The sequence below is a fragment of the Ictalurus punctatus genome, chromosome 4 (genome assembly GCF_001660625.3).
Source record: "Ictalurus punctatus breed USDA103 chromosome 4, Coco_2.0, whole genome shotgun sequence".
NCBI classification, from domain to species: Eukaryota; Metazoa; Chordata; class Actinopteri; order Siluriformes; family Ictaluridae; genus Ictalurus; species Ictalurus punctatus.
The window spans coordinates 14,824,864-14,849,308 of NC_071284.1; the positions used below are offsets into that span (position 1 = coordinate 14,824,864).

Below are 24,445 nucleotides of genomic sequence, written 5' to 3' on the forward strand. Positions count from 1 at the left end.
TACAGGCCCGCAATTCTGCTTTCCGGTCCAGTGCAACTGAAGCAGTCCTGCAGCTGCTCAGATACCCCCTCTGGCCACACTTGTATTGCTCTAGCAGTTGGTTTGAACCTGTTGATAAGTGGTCTATATGAGAAGCAGTAAAATGTGGTCAGAAAGTCCTAGAGGTGATGCTTTATATCCATGCTTGATGTTGCTATATACTGTACATGGTCAAGTATGTTTTTCCTCTAGTTGGACACTGGACATGCTGGTGAAATTTTGGGAAGACAGTCTTTAGACTGGCACTGTCGAAATCGCCTGCTATTACAAAGACTCCATCTGGATGGACCTGCTGTTGTTTACTAATGGCAGTTAGCAAGTAGCCCAAAGCTGTTGTGCTGTTAGCATCCAGGGGTATGTAAACAGCAGTGAACAACAACTGTGAATTCTTGCAGCAGATAGAAGGGGCGATATCTTACTGATAAATACTCCAGGTCCAGCTCCAGATTATAGAGAACTATCCAAAGCATACCACCTCATCTTATGACGTGGATATGTATGGCTACCAATAGAACTGGTTCCCTTGTAGCTATTGATGATGTGACTGCTGTCAAAATCAGCAGGATGAATTCTGAATTGTATAGGGCTATATGGAATGTTCTGCAATGGCCAAGTTAATCACCTGACCTGAATCGGATGATTAACTTGAGCATGCATTTCACTTGCATTTCAATTGATGAAGGCAAAACTGCAGGTGAAATGGCCCCGAACAAGCAGAAATTGAGGATAGCTGCAGTAAAGGCCTGGCAGAACATCAACAGGGAAGAAACCCAGTGTTTGGTGATGTTTATGGGTTCCAGACTTCAGGCAGTCATTGCATGATTTGTAATGCTTATATTCTTTATAAGCTATATTTTATTTCAATTCTAATATAATGTGGTAGAATAGCTCGAATAAAATTAACTTCGTCAATGTACAAATATTCATGGACCTGACTGTAAATTATATTGTATTCTATTTTGAACATTGATCAGGATGAGGCAGCTATGGATATACTGTTGTCAATGTGCTAGCTAGCCACCACTAAAATATTCACTAATCTGATAGACAACACATAAATTGTAGTAATACTTGTATTATACTATTTATGTCTAAAATAGCTTTGTACTGATTAACAGCAGTTTAGATAAAGCTCTCAGTTTTAGCCTAGTTTTGGGAATTGACAACTTTTAGGGTCTGTGAGAGGGAGGTTTGTATAATTATTTTAGGAAGATCATCCAAACATATAATTACATACATTATTTTTGCCCAAAGGTTTGTGGACACCTGACCATAACACTCATATATGCTTTTTGAACATCTCATTGCAAATTTAGTCCCACTTTGCTGTTATATAGTCTCCACTCTTCTGGGTTCTGGGAAAGCTTTTCCTGGAAGGTCAGGTGCTGATGTTGGGCGAAGAGACCTAGAGTGCAGTCGACATTCCAATTCATCCCAAAGGTGCTCAGTGGGGTTGAGGTCAGGGCTCTGTGCAGGCCATTCAAGTTCTTCCACACCAGCCTTGGCAAATCATGTGTTTATAGAGCTCACTTTGTGTATAAGGGCATTATCATGCTGGAACAGGTTTGGACGCTTTAGTTCAACTCTGTTCCAACTTTGTGGCAACAGTTTGGGCAAGGCAACCCATATGAGTGTGATGGTCAGTTGTCCACAAACTTTGGGCCATACAGTGCATATATTAAGCAAAAATCTCTATATAATTCTTTACTTTTCCATAATATTCTAATGAAAACAGTCTGTTTACTTCTAAGGTATAAAGAGTACTTGATAAATTATCATGAAGCTCAATATATTATGAATACACTTGGTACTGGATACCATATAAAAAAGTGTAACATAGACACTTATAGTAATAACAGTAAACAAACACAGAATCACAGCTCTGTAACTATAGGATACTGAAATAGGCTTTAAATGTGGCATATCAAAGGAATAAAATATTTTGGGATGTGCTGCTATAGGAAAATAACGGACAATGGGGTGGCGTGATTCCACTATATACCACAATAATGTGCCAATAATTTTTGTTATTAATTAAAGAATGTCATTTTGTAAAAAATCTGTTTATAGTTACAGTACATTAAATGTAGTATATTATGGTGTCATTTGTCTCTCTTTTTCTCTCTCTCTAAGTTAATAAGACAAAAAAAAAAGTCTTTCCTGTAGACTTTCTCATATTGTAAAATTGACTTACTGACTGTTACAAAGTGCTGACACTGGAGACTTCTTCCATAAATGTTAAATGAATGTATTCTTACAGAAAACCTCACCATATCAACGAGTATACATATTTTTAACAGTCATGCTGTTATGGAAAATTAATCAACAACTACAGAGCAATCAGAATGGAGATTTCAACAGCACTGTGGTGTAATTATAACACATTATAATGCAGCAGTCATGATGCTGCTCACTCAGTCAGTTTGAATATGATTGCAAACACATGAAGCTGTTTTAAAAGCATACTTTGCTGCTCCACATTGAATACTTAAGCAGCTTCTGCAGACATGCAGGAGACATTGTATAAATATGGATTAAGGACTCATGGAATAATGATGGACAGGAATCTGTTGAGCAAGAAGGATAGATCAGATGGAAATGGAAACACTGGAAGAAAGTCAATGAATGAGATGCTGTGGCTCTATAGTACCTATTATGTAGTTGAAAATGCCACGAGCAGAGTATGACACATAATCCTGAGGTGTGAATGAGTTACACTGTGTGTAGGTGGAACTCCATCATAGTGAACATAAAGGTTTGTATACCAAGGGAACCCATTTCTTTGATGCATTACTCTCATATCTTTTCATTTGGGCTTGAGAACATCATTGCACTGTGTATGTGTCTTAGTGTAATGTTATGGTCTACAGACCTGCAGACTGAGTCGATGTCGTGCATGTCCTCGTCTTTTTGGCTGCTGACAGACAAGCTGTCCCCCAGGGCCAGAAGACACTGGGCAAAACCCTTGTAGATGGAGCCGCACCTTCTAGCAGCGGCCATAGAGCTGAAGCTTGGCACCATCACTGCAAACCCAAACAAAAACTAATATTAGGCAGGACTTTACACTTTTCCCCTGATGCCTTTGTGTTTTATTGCCATCATGACTGTGGAGTAAAAGACAAGGGATGAAAGAAATATCATTTGTTTCATGGTTGAGTTCAGCAAAAAAAAAAAAAAAAAAACACAGAGATATCATTATTAGACTCACTACCAGAAGTATTTACCACTATACATTGAAACAAGATGAAAACTGCTTAATGAAGCATAATTGCTCAATGTTCTCAAATAACAGGAGTACAGTGTTTCTTGTTGAGTTGAATAAAAATCTATATAAATTGGAAACAGTCTCCCTCACTTGCAGAAAATAACTGTGGCTACCAGAGCGCCACAGATTCACATACACCCATTAGAAGGAAAGAAACCAACAAAGATGGAAAGTCTGTGATAAAACAAATTTATACACAGTTGTGTGAGGATATGCACAGGAAAGGAAAGACACAGGAAAAGGAATGGAATCCAAAAGATGTTACGTATGATGAGCACAAGCTGAGGTATCAGGTGCTTGAAAGTTTGTGAACTCTTTAGAATTTTCTATATATCTGCAAAAATATGACCTAAAACATCATCAGATTTTAATACAAGTCGTAAAAGTAGATAAAGAGAACCCAATTAAACAACTGAGACAAAAATATTATACTTGGTCATTTATTTATTGCGGAAAACAATCCAATATTACAGATCTGTATGTGGTAAAAGTATGTGAACCTTTGCTTTCAGCATCTGGTATGAACTGCTTGTGCAGCAATAACTGTAACTAAACATTTCCAGTAACTGTTGATCAGTCCTGCACATCAGCTTGGAGGAATTTTAGCCCATTCCTCAGTACAGAACAACTTCAACTCTGGGATATTGGTGGGTTTCCTCGCATGAACTGCTTGCTTTAAGTCCTTCCACAACATTTCATTTCATTTGGATTAAGGTCAGGATTTTGACTTGGCCATTCCAAAACAGGCCCAAAAGCATGATACAACCCCACCAGGTTTCACAGATGGGATAAGTTTCTTATCTAAAATAATGATTCTCATTTAAACCAAAAAGTTCTACTTTGTTCTCATCTGTCCAAAAAACATCTTTCCAATAGCCTTCTGACTTGTCCACGTAATCTTAAGCAAACTGCAGACAGGCAGCAATGTTCTTTTTGGAGAGCAGTGGTTTATTCCTTGCAACCCTGCCATGCACACCATTGTTGTTCAGTGTTCTCCTGATGGTGGACTCATGAACATTAACATTAGCCAATGTGAGAGAGGCCGTTAGGTGCTTAGAAGTTACCCTGGATTCCTTTGTGACCACATGGGTTATTACATGTGTTGCTCTTGGAGTGATCTTTTTGGGTGACCACTCCTGGGGATGGTAACAATGGTCTTGAATTTCCTCAATTTGTACTCAATCTGTCCAACTATGGTGGATTCCAATCTCTGTAGAGATGGTTTTGTAACCTTTTCCAGCCTGATAAGCTTCAACGACTCTTTTTCTGAAGCCCTCAGAAATTGTCTTTTTTCATCTTATGATACACTTCCACAAACATTTTGTGAAGATCAGACTCTGATAGATCCCCATTCAAATAAAACAGGGCACTCACTCACACTGATTGTCATCCCACTGAATGAAAACACCTGACTCTAATTTCACCTTCAAATTAACTGCTACTCCTAGAGGTTCTCATACTTTTGCCACTCACAGATATGTAATATTGGATCGTTTTCCTTAATAAATAAGTTGCCACGTATATTATTTTTGTCTCATTTGTTTAATTGGGTTCTCTTTTTCTACTTTTAGAACTTGAGCATGAAACTCTGCTGATGTTTTAGGTCATATTTATGCAGATATATAGAACATTCAAAAGGGCTTTCCAGCACCACTGGATCTTCTAAGTTTTGAAACCCCTGCCATTAGCTGCCTGCTTCTACAGCTGTGTAAGGATTTATCACAAGTAAAATGATAGTGCGCTTTCCTCCCTAAGAGACCTGCTTTGCGTCTCCTGTTCTTGAGTTTCTTCATTCTCACCGAGTTCTTCCTTCTGGATGAGACACATCTACTGATGGTCAGACCGCAGAAGCAATAGCAAGCTTAACTGAGGACTTAATTGGGACTGAGGGTGAATCGCGGCATTTTCCTCAGTCCTCAGTGGGAACACTTTATTAATATTTGATAGATAAAGCTTCCTCTTTCCCCAACTCTCTGCTATGCCTGCCCCATGTGCTACAAACCTATTGATTGCTGCCAATGTTTTTGCAGCAAGATTATTGGTTTCACTGATCCCCATCAACATTTAATGACAACTGGGAGTGCAAGGAAGAGAAGCCTGCATGGGACAGAAGTGCAAAGGAGAAGAAAGCTACTTTGCTACTTCAATACTTCTGAAAAAGTACTGTAAGACACCAGGCAATAAAAACTGGGAAACAATGTAAGTAAAAAGACAATTCAGTGCTTCAGTGCCTTATCCTCCTGTTTTCAAGCTGATCATAGGCACTATCTCTTGCAGTCCTACATAGTCTGCTTTCTTTAACAAATCATGGAAATTATTCTCTAAGTATATCCATTCATCATTTATACATCTTCAGTAATCGCTTTATCTAGAGACTATCCCGGGAACACTGGGTGTGAGGTAGGAATACACCCTGAATGGAAACCCACAAGAGCACTCCACAGACAGTAACCTGAGCCCTGAGCTCTACATCGATCCAGAGACACTGGAGACAATGCCTACGATGTATGGAAAGCCAAATAGGTCATTATTCACGTGCATCATTACACCATTTTACGTTTAAAAACGCAGTTTTCTAATCGCCGCCAGGCGTTAAGATAATAGCGCTAGTTGTTAAATAAACGCCGTGCACTGCCAGGCATTTAAGTTGTCATTACATGCTGTTAAGTTAACGCTCATTACAAAGCTCCGCCTCTGTTGTCTTTGAGGAATCTATGGCAAGTCAGATCATTCAATAGGTAAAACACCAACAATGGCGAGAAGAAACTTTGTTTTACAATGCAAGCAGACAATAAATGACTGCACCTGACTTCTGTTGTCTGATAATCCCGGACCTGATGTCCTTCACTTACTATTAAATAATGAATAATATTTATGAACAGCAGAGGCAAAATCCTTACCTAACAAAGTTGTAAAACAAAGTTCCTTCTCTTTGTTTTTAATTAGCAAATGAATGTGCCTATTAAGCGATGTGTGCTGTTAACTTAAAACCTGGTTGCGTTATCTTAACACCTGGCAGCGAGTAAAGAACTGCGTTTTTAAATGTAAAATTGCGTAACGATGCACGTAAATAATGACCCATTTGGCTTTCCATAGTGTTTTCCCACGTACATTCAAAATAAACCAAACAACAAGCAACTACCAAACAAGCTAAACAAGAAAAAGTACATTTGATACCCTTCTGCCTATTTTGCTATCTATCTATAGGCTAATAATGCCTAATTGCACCTAATTAGCAATAGCCCTATACTTTGTGTAGACCATCCAGGTATAACCGGTACTCTCTGCAGTCTCTCCCTTATTAGGCGCCAAATGTAAAAAGTTGAATACTCTTTTCTCGCTGACTTTGTTGAACATTTGAGGCCATTCTGATCCATTTAGATAGAGACTCGTGCCAAATAATAGTTTTAAATTTCAGTGTAAATATTAGATGTAAAAAAAATATTAAATATAAATATTAAATGTAAATGTAGAATTTAAATGTTTGGAGTGTGCGCTATGGAAAAACAGAACGGTAGGGTTGCCAAGGTTACAACATACTGGTACAAACACTACAAAAGCTAGTAGCATTTTGCTATGGGTGCCACCTACTTTTACATTTAGCTTCTTTTGTATTTTTGTACAGCTATACACAGAATAAAGGGAATATGTTGTGGGTCAGATCTAAGAGAAAACATGATTTCATTGCTTATACTAAAAGAAATTTAAACAAAAATATAGTCTACTAGTCTGAATTATGTGGAGTGAATGTGAACAATCAACCTAGTGTTAGTGAGTAGCATCACTGCCTCAAGTGATAGGTCAAGGGATTCTGGTTCGATCCTCAGCTTGGGTCAGCGTTACTCCAGGACTCAATGATTAGTGAATAGAACTAATGTACACATTTGTATCAATCAATGAATTTTTTTCCCAGTGTAATTTCATAGGGAAGACAAATTTCAGTATTACCGGTTGTAATGATGACATCACAGTCCCAAACGAACGCACATACAGCCATCTGCAACTGTTGCTGATTAAAATAATAATGGACACACTTAGCTATGCAGCAGCTTTTGACAGCCAGCAGCTCGTTCCAAAACTTGCACAGTATGGTGTAACCCTGGCAACCCTACTATGGAATTAAATTTGTGCCAAAAGTGTTAAACATACGTTTCAAGAAACTAACAAAAATATACAGTGAGAGAGAAGAAAAACACTCTGAAACAGAAAACAGTGAACTCAGTGGCAAAAATGTAATGTTTAAGTTGAATTTAACGTGGTTTTCAAATAAACTGCCATTAAGTTTTCTAAGCTTCGTTTTCGCTAATCATGGTTTATGAATGTGCTGCCAGAGCTTTTGTTTATATTTTCAAAGTTATGTTTGCCATTCAGGAAGAAATCTCACATGTGGGCGGGGCTTAACAGCGATTTACTCTCATTGTCTGGTGAGATTTGGATCGACAGTTCCCTGACTAGGATGTAGAGACTTCAGTAGGTCGAATTTTGTAGATCGTACTGGATGCAGTTCTCTGTAAAGTTATAGTGGTTGCACTTCTTAGTGGAAATTAATTCATCACTGCGTAACTGAACATCAGTAAAAGAAGATGGCAGTGCTGTAATTTTGTAGCTTCAATGAATGGAGGCGAGACCAATCAGACAGTGTTTACAGCAAAATACGTGGAAATACGTGGAAATACAGCTCTCAATTCTGCCAAATACTAGCTCACACAGTCAGTTAGGGTGCAGGGAAAATAGATATATGCAGATTTTTCTTTCTTTCTTTTTTTTTTTTTTTCACCAGTAAATGGGTTGAAACCGAAGCACTAACATCCTATCATGCTCAGCAGGAAAATAAGGTGTGTATATGAGTTCCAAGTTACAAGAACATGTTATGAGCAGAGCATAAGGACAGCTAATGTACTTTACATTGCACTTAAACTCATACAGTTAAACCTATACAACGATAGCTGAATTGTGCCTCCCTTTAGCTAGCAACACCAAACTAGCCTAGTCTCATTTTAGATAGCCAAAAAAGGTTTTACATTTTATCGGTCTGGTAGTCCTGCAAACAGTGATAACACCCGAGGCAAGTTTTACGATAAATTCAACTTTTTTTGTCCACAAAATTGGACAAAATATTTTGTCCAATTTTCACATTTTTAAGCAATTAGCCCTCACATGCAAGAAAAAGAATGAATGGAAACATTTAGAAGTACATTTTAAAAAGTTTTTTGATGGAGAAGAATCTGGGCCGCATGATTAACAGCCCAGCTAACGCCCCTGGGAGTCGCTATCTAAATGTATCAGAATAGCCTCAAATGTATTCAGGCAAAAGTATTCAATGTTTTATGTTTGGCGCCCCATACACTTTTTCTTTTAGCATTTCATATTGTTATAGATAGTGTAATCTAGTCAGTCTGCTAAATTCAGTGCTATCACTGATTGGAGGATCACTGCCAATCAGTCTGCTGTGTCAGGTAATAGACACAGCAGGTCACATCGTGCTATCCACAGGAAGATGCTCTAGCACAAGAGGAGGGAAGAGAGAGAGAGAGAGAGAGAGAGAGAGAGAGAGAGAGAGAGAGAGAGAGAGAGAGAGAAACTAATACTAATACATATATGTAGGATTAGATTATATCCATGTCTGAATGAGTGATTCTGGTCGAAAACAATGCTTCATGACAGACCACTGAGAACACGGTCAGATGGTATTGCTTTACGACGACGGACTAGAGATTTAGGCCACTTATTAGTTGATCATTATTATTTTGGAGCTTCACACTCCTCAACACATGCAGTCATTTATTCCACATCTAAATATATCAAAATTGTTTTGCACTGTACTTCACTAAGCACAAAAAATAGTCATAAAAGCTACTGCAGAGCACTTGGATCCAGAAGAGCTTCTCGACACTCAATGACATTTAGAGTTCAGATAAAAGTGCTGTATCAGTACTGGCTGGCTGAAGAGTTTGTTTCCTGTATCGACCAATCCATCCCTTGAAAATGAACTGCCCAATGGTCCAGGGCAAATAGCAACAGGCCAGTCCGATACAGCCAGGAGAGAAGATTGGCATAGGAAAATTTCTGCACTCTGTGGTCAGCAATGCTATTTTTCCCAGTCCCCCTCTTTCAGTTCTTGCCAATCTGCATAAGCAATAGATATAGCAAGATAATAAATGATGCACTGAGTTTCCTCCAGGTAATCCGGTTTCCTCACCCAGTCCAAAAACATGCATGGTAGGCTGATTGGCATGTCCAAAGTGTCCATGGTGTATGAATGGGTGTGTGAATGTATGTGTATGTGATTGTGTCCTGTGATGGTTTGGTACCCTGTCCAGGGTGTACCCCACCTTCTGCCCTATGCTCCCTGGGATAGACTCCAGACTCCCACAACCCAGTAGGATAAGTGGTATAGAAGATTGATGGATGGAATGATGCATTGATGTCCACATGCAAAGAAAGCACAGTATTTCAGGGGAATAATCTGTAGAAGCTGTAGACACTAATCATGTTAACATAGCACTTCAGAAAATGAGTTTCAGAATATTGCAGAAGCAATTAAGATTTCATAGCATGCCATATTTATCAGCTGTAGTTTGAATCTTTTAAGAACTGTTAATGTACAGCGCCATGTTTGGAGCAATAACAAAGAAAAACACTGTAAGCTATTCAATAATATATACAGTACAACAGATTGATTTGTTATACCCAGACCATTTAAAGTGGCTCTTTTCTCACTGCTCCATCTGCTACTCTGCACTGACTTCTACACCCAGGCAGGACTGAGTAATGATGGAGGGAGAGTCATCCTCCACACATCCACATGACCAATCTCCTATTCATGAGATCAGAATAAATGTGTTTCATCCAGGCTGTTGGTAAGCAGGTAGGTCTGCTGCTCACATGCTGATGACTCCTTTCAATAATAAAAAAAAAAAAACCCTTCAAGATCTTTTTTTTCCCCCAGAGGGATGTACTCTGAATCCTTTAAAGCAAAAATTCCCAGATCTGCCACCCACAATTCAGCACGTTTTAGTGTTTTCCCTTTTCTAACAACTTATTCAACTAATCCACTAATTAACAGCGCTTCCTGAGTTGAAGTAGTTGTGGTGAACAGTGAAAACACTAAAATGTGCAGGACAGGGAGTACCAGGTTTGGGAATCTGCTTTAAAGTAATCATGTACTCATTCTCCAACTTGATTTCTAAATAGTTTTCGCCTCTTGGATGGCTGATTCTGTGAATATAGATATGGGTAAATTTGTTACCACAGTGCTATATTCATATTTTCCATTTAAACCATACACTTTCGCAAAACTTCATCTTTTAAAAAAAAAAAAAATATTTGAGAAGCATTATGCATTAGCTCAGTCTGAAACAGGTTTAAAGGTTTCAACCTGGCACAGTCTGTTATTCAGATTTTTAGAGGATGACATAAACGGAAAATTTTAGCTACAGGATCTGTATGCTAGGCAAGCCAGGTGGGTGGGGTTGGGATTATAAAAGGACATGGGGCTGTTTTAATCATCATATTTTGTCTATTGTCAGGTGTCGTTCTCCACAAAAGTAATGTTCCCAAGTAATCAACATACATTTTTAATGGTTTAAAATGAAATGTTTAGGGACATTTTACAATCATATATTCACTATATGGCCAAATATTTGTGGACACCTGATCATCACACCACGTGCTTTTTGAACATCCTAACCTCCACTTTTCTGGGAAAGCTTTCCACCAGATTTCGGAGCATGGTTATGGGAAGTTCTGCCCATTCAGCCAGAAAGAGCATTAGTGAGGTCAGAAGGTGTTAGGTGAGGAGGCCTGGGGTACAGTCAGTGTTCCAAGTCATCCCAAAGGTGTTCAGTGGGGTACAGATCAGGTCTCTTTGGAGTCCACTAGAGTTCTTCCACTGAAACCTTGGTAAACCATATATTCATGGACTTCATGGACTGCAGAGTGAAGGGAAACTGTAATGCTACCGCATACAAACACATGCTATACAACTGTTAGCTTCTAACGTGACAGTCAGTTGTTCACAAATTTTTAGCCATATAGCATACATACGTACAGAGGCTAATCAAAATATACTGCATCTGACCTGTGAAAAATTTTCATAAGAGGCTGTTACTTACAGTGTCCTACACTAATACTGGCACACTTATTAAATATGAGCAAAGAATACTTTGAATAATGGTCTTTATTCAAAAATACTCTGCTCTCATGGATATCAAACAACTGCAAACAAAACACAGGTTTATCAAAAATGTATATAATTGGTAATATAGGTGTGCAACAATTATTGGCACCCTTTTAGTCAATACTTTGTGCTACCTCCCTTTGCCAAGATAACAGCTGAGTCTTCTCCTATAATGCCTGATGAGGTTGGAGAATACATGGCAAGGGATCTGAGACCATTCCTCCATACAGAATCTCTACAGATCCTTCACATTTCGAGGTCCACGCTGGTGGACTCTCCTCTTCAGTTCACCGCAAAGGTTTTCTATGGGTTTCAAGTCAGGGGACTGGAATGGCCATGGCAGGACCTTGATTTTGTGGTCAGTAAACCATTTTTGTGTTGATTTCATTGTATATTTTGGATCATTGTCCTCCTGGAAGATCCAACCATCGCCCATTTGAAGCTTTCTGGCAGAGGCAGTCAGGTTTTCATTTAACATTTGTTGATATTTGATGGAGTCCATGATGCCATGTATCCTAACAAAATGTCCAGGTCCTCTGGCAGAAAAACAGCCCCAAAACATTAAAGAGCCACCAACATATTCAACCGTGGGCATGAGGTACTTTTCCATATGGCTACCAATCTGTGCACCAAAACCACCTCTGGTGTTTATCACCAAAAAGCTCTATTTTAGTTTCATCTGACCATAGAACCCGATCCCCAGTAGTATCTGGCAAACTGAAGATGCTTGAGTTTGTTTTTGGTTGAGAGTAGAGGCTTTTTTCTTGAAACTCTCCAAACAACTTGTGGTGATGTCTGTGATTTCGGATTGTAGTTTTGGAGACTTTCCGAATCCAAGACGCAACTAACTTCTGCAATTCTCCAGCTGTGATCCTTGGAGATTTGTTGGCTACTCGAACCATCCTCTTCACAGTGCGTTGAGACAATACAGACACACGTCCAACTCTAGGTTGATTCATAATATTTCCAGTTGACTGAACTTCTTAATTATTGCCCTGATGGTGGAAAAGGGCATTTTCAATGCTTGTACTATTTTCTTATAGCTACTTCCCATTTTGTATAGCTCAACAACCTTTTGCTGCACATCACAGCTATATTCCTTGGGCTTACCCATTGTTATGACTGACTAGAGGAATTTGGCCTATGTGTTACCTCATATTTATACCCCTGTGAAACAGCAAGTCATGGTTAAACAATTTCCTTTCCTTAGCCACCCAGATGTACTAAAAAAATGTAAAATATCAATGGGAATATACTTCAAACATATTTTTCTCATATGAATTCATAGGGGTGCCAATAATTGTTGCACACCTACATTTAACAAGGTTTTTTTTTATTTTTATAAACCTGTGTTGTGTTTGCAATTGTTGATATTCATGAGAGCAGGGTATTTTTGTGAATTTTTTAAACAAAAGATCAAAAGGTTAAACAATAAAGGCAATTTTTCACAGCCTTCTTCGCTCATATTTAACAAGGGTGCCAATATTAGTGGAGGGCATTGTAGGCTCCCTCAGCTCTAAAGACAGGAATGAGGAATTAAGATTAAAACAGCAAAAGTCAATTGCACACAAGTGATATGAAATTTTCAGCACATGTCAAAACAACCTCGAAATTGATGTCAGGAATTATGTGTCTTCACAGAGGAGAATAAATGTGTAATTTGCTTTATTCTATTCTTATTGTTGACTGCAGCATAACAGATCAGTGCTCTTCCCAAGTTTCAGCTAATTAGAATAATTACAATCACAGTTGATGGCATGCTATAATTGATTAATTGTGAGATAACTGTATGATTACAACTGTATACTATATATGGTTAAACCTCTCTAATTAAAATCGCTGCCTTTGTGGAGAAGGATTTAATAGACAATGTCAGAGAGTGATAGTGTTAATACCACATGCAGTGTAAGATAATGCAAGGGAGGAGAGGATCTCATCAAGACATTAGCCCATTACCCGCTGGGATAAGAGCTCTTTCTAAACCACAGGAGGGACTCTGGAGAGAGGCTTCATTAGTCAACTTATCACTGAGTTATATTTAACAGTGCGCCACTGGCACACAAATCAGAGATTCGCTGCAGTCACAGGTATAAATGTCTTCTTAGCTTACTACAGATTCTGTGCATAAGTGGTTGGGATTGGGTGTTGGGCACTTTGATGGTGGGGAAGAGGGGGTGTGAAAACTTTGTATTTGTTCATGTTCAGTGTACAATGAGAGACATAACACCCTATCCAGTTCCCAGAGGGAATTCTGCTTTTGTCTCCTGCTCTTGACCTTATCACTTATTGTTTTAAGGGTACCTAAATGTCACAAGCTATCTGCGGGCTCAGGGAGTCTAGTTAGAGAGAAAAGTTAGCCAACTCCAATAAAAATAAATATATTTTAGTTTATTTGCATACAGTAAACAGTGCCCATGAATGAAAGCATAAATAAGAAACATTCTGGAGATAGGTGGCATTCAGAAAGCTTTTTCAGGACTCAGTGATGTGATGAAGGAAAACAAAAGAAAGAATCTCTGACACTTTCGGAACAGACTGTCACTTCCATGTTCAAAGACAGCTGCTATGGTTCTTTAGCAGCACTATGGTAACTTTACTGTGGTAACTATGGCGCTCTCTTGCGTAGCATCGTTAAGGACGACGCAGTAATGAAGCTAGCATCAGCTCAGCCACATAGCGTGCGAGAGACAGCTAGTGGACCTAATTCCCCTAGGAAAGCCTCTGAAATGGGATCTCCAGCAGCTCAGCATTGCACCAAACAATACCTGATAATTAACTCTGCTAGCAAACACTACTTTCCAAGTGATTTGGTTAACCTCCATGTGTTTTCCATTCACACCTCCACTCCCAGAACACTGAATGAGCGAGGGAGGTAAAGTGCATGTGCAGACTTAATTATTACATAAAAGAGTGTCTTTGAAAAACAGGAACTACTTCAGTAACTTTGGTTCTATTTTCCAGCCAATAACAGCCTATAGGTGTGAAAGCAAACAGGACAGTGATTCATTTGTATTTGCCTTTCCAAAATGCACACATAATTGGTCATAATGCAACCTGCTCACCATGCTATGTATGTCTAGTTTGGAAAGTCAGTTATTAAACATCTCAAAAAACCTGAATTACTCATTTAATATAATTACTGGCACACTGTTCAAGATGATCCCAACATAATCTTGGCTGAAATCCATAACAGACTCTGCAATACCGTGTTCTCCATGTCCCGGTTATACAGTGAAGATCCTCAGTTATACAGATAGACCTGTGATGAAAGAAAACGTTCAGTGCAATCTGAGCTCTTGCAGAAAATGGGGTGGCATAAACAGAAACAAGTCAATGTCATGCCTAGAGAAATCACATTTTAACAGGTGGAGAAGAGGATTTTGGAGCCACTGGCTCAATAAAGAGGACGACATGGACTACCTGTTCTTCAAAGTTTGCTTGAGGTAATAAGCATTTCTTTTCATGCATGGTAAATTTGCAACTCACTGTGAGAGGGACCAGGTATGTAGGCTGGTAACGTAATATTTATAACTGTTAGCAAGTCAGTATTTTAAATGATCGCGTGCTCGAACACATTTCACACTTCAAATTCACACTTACATTCCTGAATAAAATCTTCCCAATTAAAATATAAAAAAAAATAAATTATTTTTGTGTGAAATGCTGAACAACTTTTATCTGCTACTCACTTGACGCAAGACAATGCAGTGTTTTGGAAATAAACAGATTGAAGTCTGGGAAATATTGTTAAATCTAATGCATATTGTCCATTTGAGTATAAAAAAACAGCAGATCCTAATATAGATTTACACACAATTTACAGCAAAGGAACAACCTGATGCTGGGCTGAGACTGAGAGAGAGATAAAGATTATGTGTAGCACAGAGAGGGCACGGCAGGTCCACAACTATCCAGTAGCCCTGGTTTAAAAATAGTCAGAGGAACAATGCAGTGTTATGAGGAGCTTTTCAGACATAGGAGCAGAAATGTTCCACAGCCTTCACATCAATAGGCTTTCCAAACACCATTCAAATAGCTCTGCCACTGAATGCCTGCTTTCTCAGGATTTCGTTCTCCATGAGAGACACAATACTGCTGTTGAAACAGGATATGGAAAGCAAAATAATTGTGTTCTTCTCTGCAACCACTTGGGACTGGCATATAAAATGAACAATAGCAGAAAACCAATTAGCCTACTAAAGCACGTTATAAAACGCCCTTGTAATGAGTAGGCTGGAGAATAGTGGGGATAATAAAAATAATCAATATTATGAAAAAAATTTTAATGAATTGCAGATATGGAATTTTTTTATGTTACAAATTCAGTAACTTTTTGAGTAGTCACCTTGAACACTACACTACATAAAAAATAAAATAAAAATAACTTGGGGAAAAAAAATGCTGGGGAATTAAACCTAAAACTAGTCAGCTCCAGAATTATTGGAACCCTCATTAAAGATTCATATATTGGTATGATTGTCTCATTCTAAGGACAGATGGCTGAGAAAGAAAAACCTACACTTTGGCATGACAACAAGCAGACTTGGCCCTCCTATGTGGGTCCAAAACTGCTAAAATTATCATAACATGTTTCATTCAAATGACCACTACAGAATTCAATATGAATTTATTGAATGAATAACTGCTGTTATGTTTGAACCGGGAGTCAACACGAAGATTAAATTGGAGAAAATATGGTGAAATATTTATGGGCTCTGTACGGCAGACATTTGTTACTTTGATCAGCAGTGCCACTAACAAGATATTCATGAGATGGACATTGATGACAAGACATTGATGACACGGATGAGACAATACAAGGTTGCAGATTCATCGCAAAAGCATTTGGTTTTGTAACTTGCAGGATATGGAACACTGTGGCAGTGACATTCTGGTTAAGCTCTACATTATAAAAAACTGCTTAGTTATTTGTTTCTACCCAAACGTTCGGTTAAGCCTTTTGGGTCATTTAATTGGGTTATTTTCTCAGTCTCTACCCAGGTTTTGGTAGTTTTGTGTAACCCACCATTGGCTGGGTTATTTTCACTGACAGTTGAATCACTGCACCCTTCCCCCAACTGACACCTCAGCCCAGCTCCTTGGGTCAAATCAGCTCAGCGCAGACTGTTTGAATTCACCTCAGGTGGAGGTAGCAGTTTTTGAGGCGAAGAAACCAAACGACCACAAGTAAGTTAGCATTAATCACTATATATAGCGTTAATGCTGCTGAAAATACCTGGCCGAGTTTGTGATATTTAGGCAGGAAGCTCTTGAAAACGCATTCAATGGAAAACAGTAACTCAATGAGTGATAATTAACTTTACCTATCGCAACGGCTTCAAAAGTGAATAACATGTACTGCTTCCTCGGTGTTGGCTTTACAGTACTAGTGTCATGTATGTTGGCTGTGAAATATGGACTGGGGTTATTCTATAATTCTCTGGGTCGGCATCATCTGAGGTTCGGGGTTAGGGTTAGCTAGCTGGATGTTGTCACCAGTAGGGATGAGTGATGCTAACCCTGAGATGATAACATTACTTTATAAACGTATAGCTCGCGGTAACATTAGACATTCCCATTCCCTTTTTGAGAGTTAACGATAACGTAGCATTATAGCTGTTCACCATGATATAATACAAAGAGTGGGTTAATGTTAACTACATTTAGCAAGTGTTTTGGGCAAGGCAAGCTGTAGTAATAAACATTAGGAGGATGGGTTAGGGCCTTGTATCTTCATGTATTTGGTGAATGTTAATGGCGGTTAACAGGTGCAGACAGTCAGTGGAACTTAGCTAGCTCATTAATATCGAGGACAAAAGTTCACTGAATGGAACAGTGGTCAAAAATTCCAGCAAGCAGATGTCAGAGACAGATGATGAGGCACTCGCACTACGCAAAGCATCCAACACTGTGCACTCTTGTAGCACAGATGCTTTGTCATGTTGGTGGTGACACCTCTCTTGCAACATATTAGCTTATCACAAATATTACACTTAGCTTTTTCAGCTTCTGACTTCACAAAGTGTAGCCACACATTCGAACGCTTCACACGGTGCATCGGGACTGTCGTTTACATAATGCAGATTAGTAAGGAAGGAGGCAGATCGCCAGCTCGGGTCTTCACAGATAACGTACAAAAAAGATCCGGTCTATCTGAAATTGCGGACACAGGAATCTATAAACGGAATCGAAATTTTAATTTAATTATCTGATTCCTGACCTTAACTATCCAATTCAAGAACTGGAATCGATTTTCGATTCCCAACCCTATTCATTAATATTCACTGTTTCAAAGATGATCATATGTTTGCTTGTTCAATTTCCATGGGATGTACTTATTTTTTCACACGACTGTATGTTTAGAATTGGAGTCTCAAACTTCTGAATCCAAAAAGTGAAATTTCAAACTTTAAATTTTACATTCCTACACATTCATCCTCTCTCTATCTGACACAGAAACATATACACACATAGGAATAACGCTTAAAACAAAGCGTCCCCTGACAAAAGGGCTGGTTAGAGCCACATTACAGCAATTCTCACTGCTCCAAATAAATGAGCTTCAGGAGAGGATCGATGCTGCTCTATATCCAGTCCTGTGATGGAGAATAAATGCGAAGCTCATTGGACTGGACACTCGCACTGGAGCCAGCTCCTGCTCTAATGAGTTTTTATTGACTCAAGCACCGAAGTGCCCAGCTTTAACTTATTAGAGCTAGCACATGTTTCCAGGTGGAGAGACTGATTTACCTCAGATGGTCTGTGAGTGAACAGAGCCTGGTGATGACATCAACTTGTGGGAGAAAGTCTAAAACCAGATTCTTCTTCCTTATGGCTCAGTGAATGCAGTCAGTTAATGAAAGAGCTAGCTGCTTGTATTATATGCTGCCTCACTGTATGTCAATTTACATAAAAGTGTCTTCCAAGAGAATAAATGTAAATGTAAACGGCCCTGTCACTGTCTGCAAACTTCTGCTTCATTTTCTTCTACATTCTGTACACTTGTTTACCAGTCTTGCAGTACTTTAATCATCAACTATACTGCACTGCATTCTTCACTGCATCGAACGTCACCCTGCGGTGTTTTTCCCCCTCTTTCCTCCAAACTAGTTTTCTAGTTTCTATCCTCTCATGTGCTTAAAATAAAGGCCCACCGGTTTCTATGCCCTGTTTTTTCAGTACTTTTACTTGTCCTGAGATTTATCAAGTGAGTCAGTGTGAGAACATTCCTGTAGAGTCTAGACTATAGTTGGTCTAGACGTTGAGATAAATAACGAGTGACTCTGACTTAAAATAATAGATCAGTGTGTAGTAAGCATGCATCCCAGGATCTGAAAGTTACAATGGAGATGTCTCTTCTCATCTGTGTGTGTGAAGGTATGAACAGTCAAGTGAGCAGTCAGTGTGGTCAACATGAAGTGACAGCCAGATTCATTTGTTCTTATGTCCTCTGCAATACATCTGAATTAGAAATGACAACAAAAACGTGCTTTCTGTCTGTTTTATGTCACATACAACAACAACAATAATAATAAAAACAATACTTTTTGTTTATATAGCAAATATTGTCAGAGTGTACTTTACTGATGTAATGAAGCACTGAACAGTATTCTGCACTAAACAACAATGTACACTTATGTCTAGATCTTTCTTTTAGTGTACTCATAAAACTATTCCTGTGGTTTCTTTTCATTCATGTGCATTTTGTTCAAACCTCAGCACAGAGCACATAAATACATCGTAAAGGACTAGAATACTGTATGCTCTGACATATTTTACTAAGGTGGGTGGGGTTTGGTATATCAATTCATAACAGCTTCATGACAGCTGATGTAAAATTTCCTTCCAAGGTTTTAAAACTAAAAGGCACAGCTGTATATTAATGGGCTGGAAAATATTTCCTTTTAGTTCAGCCTTATGCATCATCAGCTGCCCAGACATTTTAGCCTGGCTCTTATTTGCAAGAGTTCTGTAAGCACAGTCATGTGAAAAAAAGAAAAAAAAGTACACCCCATGGAAATTGACTGTTGTTGTTGTTGTTTTAAACATATTTGGACAAGCAAACATTCAATCCTCTTTGAAACAGTGCATAATAATAATAATAATAATAATAATAATAATAATAATAATGATAATACATTTATTATTCATAGATACTACATGCTGGAAGACTTACTTTAAATCTGCAGCCTATACAACACTGGCCACCTGAGAAATGCTGAAGTGACCTTGGACGTCAACTTACAAAATGCTATTGTTCTCTGCACAGTAAAAAAGTGCTATTCAGCTCTGTGAAGCTTTCACTCTTACATAAAACACACGAACAGTAGAGCCACAGAACTGCCTCAAAATTCATTAGTGCTTAGAGGACACAGGTTCATGTGACTCTTTGTTAAAATGGTCATGGACATTCATCCTGTGGAAAGTGCAGACTGCATCATGTTTTATAGGATCTCATCACAAAGCAAGCCACTAAAAGCTGTGAGAGGGAAATTACTCCGACAAATCTGGTGTGCAGTTACAGGGAACAACTTACAAAGGAGACTCCTGATGACACAGATGTACATGTTACATTTGTCTATTACCTCTCACATCTCTGATTACAGCATATGACTTCTTCAGAAGTTTGATTCATACATGTGGCTGGAAACATCCCTGAAGCTGTTTTTGTCAACCCGAGGATCTGTTATATGTAATGATAATGTTATAACAAATTAATTGTAAGCCATGTAGATAACTTCAAGCACCTGCATTTCATTTCTGGAAGGCTACAGCACAGTTTATTCTCTTCCTTCCTGATTAATTCATGGGATAATTATCAAATCCTTCGTGTTGGCTCAGGTGTAGCAGAGAAAGCAATAAACTGGCAGCGATGCGTGACCTATAGGACTTGAATCTATTACATTTAGAAGCGCACTCATGGTATCTTGAGACGAGAAACCATGATATTAATCCACTTATAGTGTATATAGTTAAAGTGCACCTATTATACTATGTAAACGTGCCTTTTTAGAGGTCTCATATAATAGGTTTACATGCATCCAAGGTCAAAAAACACAAATTTTCTCATAATTTACATTGGCTCAAGGATCCGTTCACTCTAAACTCCTCCTTTCAGAGAGCTACTCTGTTCTGATTGGTCAAATGTCCCAGTGTGTTGTGATTGGTCTACCACTTACAGCATATGTCAGAAAGGAAACACCTATTACTATATCTGAATTTCAGCTCAGTAATAAATGTCAGTTTTACCTTATCAATTTGAACCCAGGTCTGATAGTGATGCATCGGAAGATCAACCCGAACCACCATCGCAAGCACGACGAGAACAGGACGTTTCTCAGTGTAAGTTTATATGTAGCTTGACAGTAACTTGAGTTAGCCGTTTAGTAGAGGCTAACAGCTGTGCATGTCTGTACACGTATACATCACAAAACTACACATTTGGAACACTCGATAGAAAACATACATAAATAATGAATCATACTTACAGCGTGTGATCCAGAGGCGCAAGATGGTCCAAACAAAGTGGGTACAGCCCCATCTTTAATGAATAAGCATTTCAGAAATCCTGCGTTGATTTCAGCTAGATTTGAGGAGCTGTCGTCAGTTAAATGACGGGAACACAAACGAAGGTCGGAGTTGAACTGCTGTGGTTTCGTTTTAAAAATGAAGTCTAACCACTGACGCTTTACATCCTCATCCTTTGGGAGTCCCTGCAAAGTGCTTTTGCAGCACAGAAAGCAACATCTAGACATGAACTTAATTCTTTCAGGATACAACTACTGTACTGTAGTGTTTGAGGGCAGGTCAATGTACACGTTGTTCCCGAGCACCCAATGAAGACCAGAGACGGGATTTTTTGTTACAAACCTATGTAGGTTAGTACAGGAAGTAAGTCTGGAATTACTAATGACTCGTTTCAGCTGTTCAGAATCGCTTCCTTCTTTTGGGAGTCAATAACTCCGTTTGTCGTGCACTTAGATTTTTGAAACTTTGCAGACTTTTTACATTCACAAACAGCTATATATCACACTACATGAAAGATAATATCTGAAAAACCATAATAAGGGTGCTTTAAAGAGGGAGAATCATCGTTTACCATTTACATGTTTTCCTTCTGCAGTCGGGATTATCAGTCTGTTCTGTTCATGATAAAAACGATCTGATGTAATGGACATACAAAACAGGAGAATTAATTATCCTGCTATACAGTTTTTTCCTCCCTTTAGCACCATTCTGTGAGCTCTAAAGCAAGAAGGATGATCTTAAGAATGAAATAAACTCTTTTCAGTTCAAAATCTGCAGTAAAAGACTGAAGAAAAATGGCCAATCTAAATACAATCTCATGGTTGTGCTGCTTGTGTTTTTTTCTTTTTCCTTGCTGCTAAACACCTTACTTATATGGGGATCTAATAAATGAAGTAAATGTCCTGTGGGAATGCATGGCATGATTTTAGATAGACTTTTATTTTATGCGACACCACTGCTTTCTAACCGTTATTCTAATCCTCCTGAATTCATCTTCTTATTTTTTTTTTTTGCAAAGAATGCAAATAAAGATTTTCTTGAGCAACCAGAATTTCTGTAACCATCACCACTTTTTAGCTTGCATCTTTTCTATTAAATGCTTTTTGACTCCATTGTCACACATGAACAGATCAGAGTAAGGTCATGAAGCCTGTGTGCAGAGCTTTTTGTATCTGTGTAGGAGTGGTGCAGATTGGGGATCGGTCACCTTGCTTTAAAGCTTTTGTAAACATGGTTTCAAATGTTAAAAAATGTTTAGAATCCTGTTACTGACAACGTTAGATTATGAAATTTATATCCTTAGCTGTGATTCAGTTCTTGTTTTAATGCTACAAAAATTCCCATTTTTCTGTGTGTGTATCAGACAGCACAATGATTGGCAGTGGCGTTTCCCTGGCAACACAAACAACTGGACTACCATGGTGGGAAAAGAGTGCAAGAATGACAACGCATAATATTTTTGCAATTATTTTGGTTTTACATATATGTATAATTTATGATTAATAGTATTAACATTTATAATAAGTCGGCTCATTAGTAAAACACACTGCAAGGGAAGTAGGAGTGTATTTCGTACAGTTGTAGAGGTATTTGGTAATGCGAGCTTGATTGCTGCTCTGGTTTCCATTTTCAGCTGGTTTAAAACGCTACAATGATGACCTAAGCATTATGTAACGTAACAACTAAACCGCAGCAAGTGGCTTAGTGGTTAGCATGTTTGCCTCGCACCTCCGGGGTTGGGGGCTCGAATCCCGTCTCTGCCCTGTGTGCACAGATTTTGGATGTTCTCCTCATGCGATAGGGGTTTCCTTCAGGTACTCCGGTTTCCTTCCCCAGTACAAAGACATTCATTGTAGGCTGACTGGCATTTCTAAATCGTTCGTAGTGTGTGTGCGATTGTGCCCTGTGATGGTTTGGCACCCCATTCAGGCTATCCGCCGCCTTGTGCCCCGAGTTCCCTGGGACAGGCTCCAGGCTCCCCCCGACCCTGTGTAGGATAAGCGGTACAGAAAATGGACAGATGGATGGATGGATGGATGGATGGATGTTGTAAACTGGGTAAATATTGGGTATTTGGGTAAACGTTACTCTCCATGGAGTTATCTACCGCAACAATGATGACAGCACGTCATCTACAGGCTAATTCATCAGAACAATTTCTGTTAAAGGCAAAGGAGTTAGCTGAAGATATTTGTATTTGTAATTTGCACATGGGGTCAGCCGGCAATACTTATTTTCAAAAATGCTTCAACATCTTTCATCCGTCATAAAATCCAGTCCGTGTTTGAAGCTTTAAAATGCCCATACGCATTTCTAAACCACACACAATGTTTCTACAGATCCACTCCTACATTTATAAGATATAAACACCTCAGGGTTCATGTTCTGAAGTTATGATGCACCAACTGAACCAAGCGGCTAGATTTATGTTTCGTGTTGTGAAGGAACACTTTTTTTTTTTTTTAAATCACCGCAACTAAAATGAGACAGCTAACAGATTGGGAGAGCTGGCGGGACAGCTGGTGCATAAATTGCTATCCACAGAACGGATCAGAAAATGGGAAATAAAAGAAGAAGAAGAAGAAGAAGAAGAAGAAGAAGAGGAAGAAGAAGAAGAAGAAAAGCACAAAACTCACAACTGTTTTCCAAAACTAGAACTGCTATCAGAGCAAAAATCAGCAGCATAGTCACTATTAATTAAAAACTATTAATTAAAAAATAAATTTTAAACTCCTCTTTCAGCTCAATAATCAGTGGCCTCAAGTTATATCTCCATCAGGATGACCTTTAGATGAGCAGTTGCTATTTAGAAAAGAAGAAGAAAGAAGAAGCAATATGCATGAGCAATGTGGTAAACATATTTCACATGATTTCAGTTGCGTTCTTTTATCCTAAATACATCATGTTTGAGAGAACTTTGCTTTATTCCATGCCCCACACAGAAGTTCTCAAGAATTTCCTGCTTACTCATCAGCTCCTCATTCTCTCCACACATTCGCATGTAAAAGCCCAGAGTCCTGAATGAAGCCTGAGGTTACTGAGCAAAGCTGGAAGTCCCAGAGGACAGCAGCACAGATGCGCTACGTTCATTATTTATATTTCTCTGGGGTTTTTCTTTTCCCCGCCTTTCCACATAATCCTCTGAGGAACAGAGTTACATCAACACAAACCTTGGCGACGCGGTAAACGCAGCGCAGCACTTCGGCAACATCCGGGGATTTTACTAACCTCTGCAGAACACCTGAACCGAGTTAAGACAGAGCCTACTGTACACACCCGCACCGGACACGAGAGTAGTGCTGTTGTTTTTGTTTTGTTTGTTTGTTTGTGACGCGCGTCACTTCCACTTTAACACGCGCTCCGATCCAGAGCAGCTGAGGCGCGTGTAGCTCGAGCTCGCGCGTGAATGACACAGTCACGCTTTCTATATACGC

At 38.9% G+C, this 24,445-nt stretch overlaps 1 protein-coding gene across 1 annotated transcript in view; it reads right to left on the minus strand.

Annotated features, from left to right (window-relative positions):
* Window positions 1-24,445, minus strand: part of nrn1la (neuritin 1-like a) — a 35,112-nt gene that overhangs the window by 9,690 nt on the left and 977 nt on the right. Inside the window, exon 2 of the mRNA XM_017465260.3 lies at window positions 2,912-3,062. Coding sequence (XP_017320749.2) covers window positions 2,912-3,062 — 151 coding nt within the window. The remainder of the gene's footprint in view (window positions 1-2,911; window positions 3,063-24,445) is intronic.